The 7,394-nt window shown below is 38.7% G+C and overlaps 1 protein-coding gene across 2 annotated transcripts in view; it reads right to left on the bottom strand.

Annotated features, from left to right (window-relative positions):
• Positions 1-852: 852 nt before the first annotated feature.
• The window catches only part of hmga1b (high mobility group AT-hook 1b), a 7,244-nt gene continuing 702 nt past the window's right edge, over positions 853-7,394 (bottom strand). The window contains exons 2-5 of one of the 2 annotated variants that reach the window (XM_067460466.1): positions 6,583-6,681; positions 6,306-6,383; positions 4,633-4,680; positions 853-1,340 (exon numbers count right to left, since the gene is read on the bottom strand). In XM_067460466.1, the coding sequence (XP_067316567.1) occupies positions 1,275-1,340; positions 4,633-4,680; positions 6,306-6,383; positions 6,583-6,672 (282 nt within the window). In that variant the 5' untranslated portion in view covers positions 6,673-6,681 and the 3' untranslated portion in view covers positions 853-1,274. The remainder of the gene's footprint in view (positions 1,341-4,632; positions 4,681-6,305; positions 6,384-6,582; positions 6,682-7,394) is intronic. The other variant, XM_067460465.1, reaches the window with a different exon arrangement.

The following is a 7,394-nucleotide window of genomic DNA, read 5'->3' as shown; positions in this document are numbered from 1 at the left end:
AATGTACCTTTTTTTCTGACAGTGTATGTGTCTGAAGCATTCCTCGCATTCCACTAATTCCTAAGGGGGTCAAATTGAACCGTGAGGGGAGGATTTGTTACTTTTTTAAGATGAACATTTTTTAAAAATGAGTTTCGGGTCAAAATCCCCCGAGGGAAGGATGAGGGTTAGAATCTGAAAAGATGCCTGTGTATCTTACATTTGATTACTAAATATAAGAACCTGCCTTGAAACAAATCTGTCTGGAATATACACTAAGAAAAAGCTAAACACTCTAAAAAATGTGGTTTAAAAACAACCCAATCTATGGGGTAAAACAACCCAATCTCTGGGGTAAAACAACCCAATCTATGGGGTAAAACAACCCAATCTCTGAGGTAAAACAACCCAATCTCTGGGGTAAAACAACCCAATCTCTGGGGTAAAACAACCCAGTCATTGGGGTAAAACAACCCAATCTCTGGGGTAAAAAAAACAACCTAATCTCTGGGGTAAAAAACAGCCCAATTTCTGGGTAAAACAACCCAATTTCTGGAATAAAAAACAACCCAATCTCTGGGGTAAAACAACCCAATCTCTGGGGTAAAACAACCCAATCTCTGGGGTAAAGCAACCCAATCTCTGGGGTAAAAAACAACCCAATCTCTGGGGTAAAACAACCCAATCTCTGGGGTAAAGCAACCCAATCTCTGGGGTAAAACAACCCAATCTCTAGGTTAAAAAAACCCAATCTCTGGGTTAAAACAATCCAATCTCTAGGTTAAAAAAACCCAATCTCTAGGTTTAAAAAACCCAATCTCTGGGGTAAAACAACCCAATCTCTGGGGTAAAACAACCCAATAGCTGGGTTTGTCCATTTTCAACCAATCTTGGGTTGTTTTTAACCCAGCATTTTTTAGAGTGTAGATGTAAACGGCTACATTCAGAATGAATGCCTTCTATGAGAACTATCAAACACATGATGTTAAACATTTAAGTTATCTAGTCAACTTGGACATAAACATTACTAAACAAAGAGTACGTAGAAAAGCACCTCCGTTCAATAGATGTATAGATATTAAAAATAGCTGGAAACACATGACATATAGTCTATCTGTTTATCTGTATGCAGTGCGATTCTGGATTCTACAGTATATTTGATCTAATGACATTAACTCATTAATGCAGAATATTACATCGGTCCTCCTGCGGCTGTAGACAGACGTAAAGCCATTCCAGGTTGGAGTCCAGAGGCTAGTTGGTTTGGTTGAGTTGAGGTAGTGCTCCGGCTGGATTTACTGCTCCTCCTCCTCCTCATCCTCTTCACCGTCCTCAGACGAGTCCTGAGGCTTCTCCTTTTCCTGTTGGGAACGCAATTAAAACATTCAGGGATGAAATGCAATGGACAGGGTTTCTGCGGGTTTTATGAAGGTAAATTTAAGACCTTTTTAAGGCCAATTAAACACAACACGACAATGTCTACGCACACAATGAGTTTTTGAAATTTCTCAGAAAACAAGACTTCATTTCCTCATTTTCCATGTCATTAAATGTATCTCTCTTGATTTAAAGGTCCCGTTCTTCGCATGTTTTCGAAGCTTTGATTATGTTTACAGTGTGCAATATAACATGAGTTCATGTTTCGCGTGTAAAAAAACAGCATTTTTCACACTACTGACTTATCTGTACAGCGCTGTTTCCTCTGTCCTATAAACGGCCTGATGATTTCCTTGTTCTATGAAGTCCCTCCTTCAGAAACACGTACGGAGTTCTGATTGGGCCAGCACTTCCCGTGTTGTGATTGGACAGCAGCTTAGCGCACTTTGCCCGGAAAGGTCCCGCCTCTTACCATAACGGGGCGATGCAAGAGCTGAATGCGCGCTCTTCTCCACGCGGGAGAGCAACGAGACCACGCCCTCTATTTTGCGTGTTCTTGTGGGCGGAGCTTCAGTCAACAAACGGTTCTAGTGACGTCATCACAGCAGGAAGTGCAGCGGTGTAGTCCAAACCGGCCGCTCGCTGTAGGCTTTGAAAGGGAACTTCTGTTAAATAAAATATCTCGCTTGGCATTGAACTTTGAGCTTTATAATTTTACAGGTATTATTTATGCTCTAACAGCAACATTACACACTAACTAAAGTTTGAAAGATGGAATCGCGAAGAACGGGACCTTTAAGGATGTTTAGATGTTTGTGCTGGAAAAGAAAAACCCATTTCAATTTTTTTTTTTTTTTGCAGTGCATGCATTTTAATTTATGGGCCTATGAAATTTAAATCCATTTTATTCCTTTTTTTGTTTTAGTTTTAATGTAAATGGTGAGTAAATGATGACAGAATTGTCTTATTTGGGTGAACTGTCCCTGTTCTGGACTATTTCTGATCCTTTCATCCAAAAGTTGACAAATTCTGTGACATTCTGCATTATACAGTTATACATTTTATGATTCTGCACATTTTCCACATTGCAGAAATCACAGAACTCTAATTTAACGCCATGATGTAGAGTTTAAGACTTTATGCTCCAATTTAAGTCCTTTTAAGGCCTTAAATTGTAGAAGGTCAAATTAAGACTTTTTTTAAGACCCGTGGAAACCCTGATGGAAGCAAAGCTGCATGTTATATTTGGCATTTGCAATGAACCCCCATTTAAAATCGGTTAGGCTAGATGGTTTGACCTTTAAAATCATGTCACTGCTGTGCATGTTGAAAATCTGAATTTAAAGAGGCAGTTCATCCAGAAATAAAACGACTCTTTGTTCTCATCCTGTTAGGGTTTTCTTTCTTCCATAGATGTTGTGCAGAATGCTGAGGCTGCACAAATGCATGTTAAGTATATTCAACAGGACCATGTGCTTCTAAAGCGTTCACATTATGCATAAAGTGTTATGAATTATGATTACAGTCAAATCTGAACATTGTGTTAGAAAGGGAGCATTTGTTATTCATCTTTTGATTCAGAATTTAATTTAATAAATGAAATTCACTCGATCACCCTGTGAGCGGTGAGTGTGCGTCTGCATTATTACTGAATTATTGAATTGATTTCACATATTATCAAAATTTTGCTCTGTTACAGACACAGTGTTCATATGTATGTGTGTGTGTGTGTGTATGTGTGTGTGTGTGTGACCATCATATTCTGTTGCCACGGACTTTCAATGAGTGCGTTTACATGCACGTTCTTAAGCCGATTATGTCTAATAAGCCGACAATGATCATGGTCATGTAAACGCGGTAACCCGTTTTCTTTTATCGGGGTAAGCTCAAAAACGGCGTAAGCATAAACCGTTAGTTTTTTGCCTCTTACCCCGATTTTGTGCTGCATATAAATGCATTAACCTGCTTTCTGTCGGCTTATTGAAATGCGCATGTGTGATAGGTGAAAAAAAACGCAAACTTAGAGCAGATTAAAACGCATCCAGACAGAGCGAGCGAACGTTTTGCATGAAATAAGGACATATATCACAAATACAGACTCTTTTATGCCCCAGAAATTATCATTATTAGTTCATCTGTGTCTTGAAATCCACAATACTAGGGTTGGGTATCATTTTTAACAATTCCGATTCTGCTTATTGATTCCTAATTTCGACTACAATAAGGTAAAAAAAAAGTCTTATCACAAAACAATCCCATGAACAAACATCAACTGGATAGGAACGTTTGCCTATGGTTTAAAAATACCATTGCAAAACCAACTAGCTTAACTAATAGTAAAACACTCTAATTAAAAAAGAACAAATAAATAAAATTGAATGATTGAAATAAACATTTTCAGGTATTCATGTACCCAAAACTGTATATTTTATTAATATAGTATTCATTATATTTATTAATATAGTAATATAGTTACAAAAGTTATTCTGTCTGTTTGATTAACGTAATCATAGAGAAGCATCAGGAAAATCTGCCACTGTCACTTTAAGAGCTGCACGAATCCAATATTTGCTTAGACGTGTATTTTTATCTTCTCAACTGTCTTAAGACATAACCAACTATGTTTACCAGAATATTTTGATATATTTGTGTATGTATGTGTCCGTTCGTGTGCTGTGCAAAAGACGATGTGCATTATTCACAATGAGAAGCCATTCTGTGTGCACGTGTGTGTGTGTGTGTGTGTGTGTGTGTGTGTGTGTGTGTGTGTGTGTGTGTGTGTGTGTGTGTGTGTGTGTGTGAGCAGCACAGAACATAGCTTATGAGTCTTCTTTGCATTTACAATTTTTTTCAAATCACATTAAAATCACATTTTCTGTTTGGCCGAAATTAGCGGCTTTTATAGAATCAACGGTTCTGAGAAATTTGGAACTGGTTCTAAAATTAAACCGGTTTTCGATACCCATCCCTACTCGTAATAATGAATCATAATATCTTCCCCTCCCTCTGTTCTCTTCTCGGATGATGTGGGCGGGGCAACCTGTCACTCACATAAGATCAGCCAATAGCAAACCACAACCATCCAATCAAGTCCCCACTGACACGATCAAGCCCCGCCCTACATTTGCTCTTGTTTGAGAAGTGTTTCACTCGGCTATACGGCACAATAGAGAAGAAACGACTATCACAGCTTCACTTCACTTTGAAATATCTACATTAGTGTTCCACGGAAGACAGAAATGAGGGTGAGTAAATAGCTATTATTTTAAGACATACCTCTTTCTTAGGCTTTCCTCTCAGTTTGGTGCCAGAAGCCGATGGTTTCTATTGGACAGAAAATTAAAGAAAATGTTATTTATTTACACTATATTGCTATAAGTATTGGGCCGCCCCTCAAAATCATTGCGTTCAGGTGTTCAAGCTCTTCATGGCCACAGGTGTATAAATCAAGCTCTAGGCCTGCAGACGCTTCTACACACATTAGTGAAAGAATGGGTCGCTCTCAGGAGCTCAGTGAACTCAAGCGTGGGGCCGTGATAGGTTGACCCCTGTGCAATAAGTCCATTCCTGACATTTCCTCACTACTAAATAATCCACGCTCAACTGTTAGTGGGATTATAACAAAGTGGAAGCCATTGGGAACAACAGCAACTCAGCTACGAAGTGTTAAATCCCAGAGTGGGGTCAGCGCATGCTGAGGGTCACAGTGCGCAGAAGTCCCCAACTTTCTGTAGAGTCAACAGCTCCAGACCTCCAGACTTCTGTGGCCTTCAGATGAGCTCAAGAACAGCGTAGAGAGCTTCATGGAATGGATTTCCATGGCCGAGCAGCTCATCCAAGCCTTACATCACCAAGAGCAATGCAAAGCGTGGGATGCAGTGGAGTAAAGCAGCCGCCACTGGACTCTAGAGCAGTGAGATGTGTTCTCTGAGCGACCAATCACGCTTCAGTCTGACAATCACATGGACAAGTCTGGGTTTGGCAGTTGCCAGGAGAACGAGACTTGCCTGACTGCATTGTGCCAAGTGTAAAGTTTGGTGGAGGGGGGATTATGGAGTGGGGTTGTTTTTCAGGGGTTGGGCCCTTAGTTCCAGTGAAAGGAGCTCTTAATGCTTCACCAAGACATTTTGGACAATTTCATGCTCCCTACTTTGTGGGAACAGTTTGTGGACGGCCCCTTCCTGTCCCAGCATGACTGCGCTCCAGTGCACAAAGCGTCGGTCCATAAAGACATGGATGAGGAGTTTGGTGTGGAGGAACTTGACTGGCCTGCACAGAGTCCTGAGCTCGACCCGATAGAACAGCTTTGGGATGAATTAGAGCGGAGACTGAGAGCCAGGCCTTCTCGTCCAACATCAGTGCCTGACCTCACAAATGAGCTTCTAGAAGAATGGGCAAAAATCCCCATAAACACACTCCTAAACCTTGAGGAAAGCCTTCCCAGAAGAGCTGAAGCTGTTCGAGCTGTAAAGGGTGGGCCGACTCCATATTAGATTAACAATGAGATGACATTAAAGCTCATGTAAAGGCAGGCGTCCCAAAACTTTTGGCAATATAGTGTGTATGTAATCCCTTCAAATCAATGGATAAATACCAGGGTGCTTTTATTCATTCATTTTTCCCCACAATGCATTTTCACAGGACAAAAGCAATGCAAGTGCACCAGCAGAGGGCGCTCCGACCGCACATGACAACAGATGGAGGGCATTGAGTTCATCGAGGACTAGAGGCGGGAGCTGACAGTGCATTGCTCAGGGCTAAGTGGCTAACAGCGGGTCACCTGCGGATGAGCCCTCAATGAAAAACCTTCAGAATTACTCATGCATATGTGTCTGTGTGTTTGCAAACCAGAGACAGCTGTGTTGAGCTCTGCAATAGTGAGAAAACACTGTCTATATTTATAATCACACAAAGACTCTAATTAATCATAGTGTGAGTATAATAGTTACTCTCTTGGATGGGCCTTTGTTTTTGCTGCCTTTTGGCCGTCCTCTGGGTCTCTTCAGACTCGGCGAGCCACTTGACTCCTGTAAAAAACATGTTTGTTAAGAAGCTATGCAATATTAATAAAACTAAGGATGTATTATTAGTATAAATCAATCATATTTATTTATATAGCGCTTTTACAAGCAGATTCACAGTGTTAAACAAGACAATACTGCAACAGAATAAACACACACCCATGTTTTCCTTTCACTCAGAAATAACTGCAGGATTATTTTATACCTTTGGATGCTTCCTTGGTCTTCCTCGTCCTCTTTTCTCCACTCCATCCTTGTCTTTTATGGAGATGGTTTGTTTCTCTGAATCACTCATGTTTAAAGGCTGTTTAAAACACACATGAAACAGCTAGGAGATTCAATGCTGTATTACATTATAATTGCAATCAAAAGTTCATAATCATTTTCTCAAAATGTAATAAAATCTTAAGCTTATAATGTAATAAAAATGTTTACATATTGAGAAATTGTAATAAAATTAATTATTAAAAATGTGTATACCATTACAGTACATTATTAAAAAACGAAATGCAACAGAGTTCAATATTCATGCTATTATTATTAATAATAATAAACAAAGTTTTAAGTAGTACAAAGTAGTACTTTAAAGGTGCAAAAGTTCTCTAATTTAATTTATCTAGATTATTATTTTATTTAAAATGTACTGCAAAGGAATACCAATGCGTTATGTTTAATAAACATACAATAATAATAATTGTATGAATATTTAAATGTTGCATTTCACAGAATTTAGATTTTTTTTTAAATGTAATGTAAGGGAATAGGTAATATTTTTAATGTTTTAAAAACTATGACAATAAAGAAAAAGCGACATGTTTTTGGTGAGTTTATAATGTAATTTTCTCATAATGTGAAAATTATAACATTATGAGCTCAAGATTGTGTTGCATTTTGAGAAAATTATTACATTATGAACATTTTATTATATAATACTTATTACATTATGAGTAGTTTTTACATTATGAGCTGCTACAAATATGGCTTAAATAGAGGTTGCATGCTGAACTGAACCTGATA

This window comes from Pseudorasbora parva, chromosome 12 (assembly GCF_024679245.1).
Source record: "Pseudorasbora parva isolate DD20220531a chromosome 12, ASM2467924v1, whole genome shotgun sequence".
In the NCBI taxonomy this organism is placed as follows: domain Eukaryota; kingdom Metazoa; phylum Chordata; class Actinopteri; order Cypriniformes; family Gobionidae; genus Pseudorasbora; species Pseudorasbora parva.
This window is presented reverse-complemented; position numbering and strand designations above follow the sequence as displayed.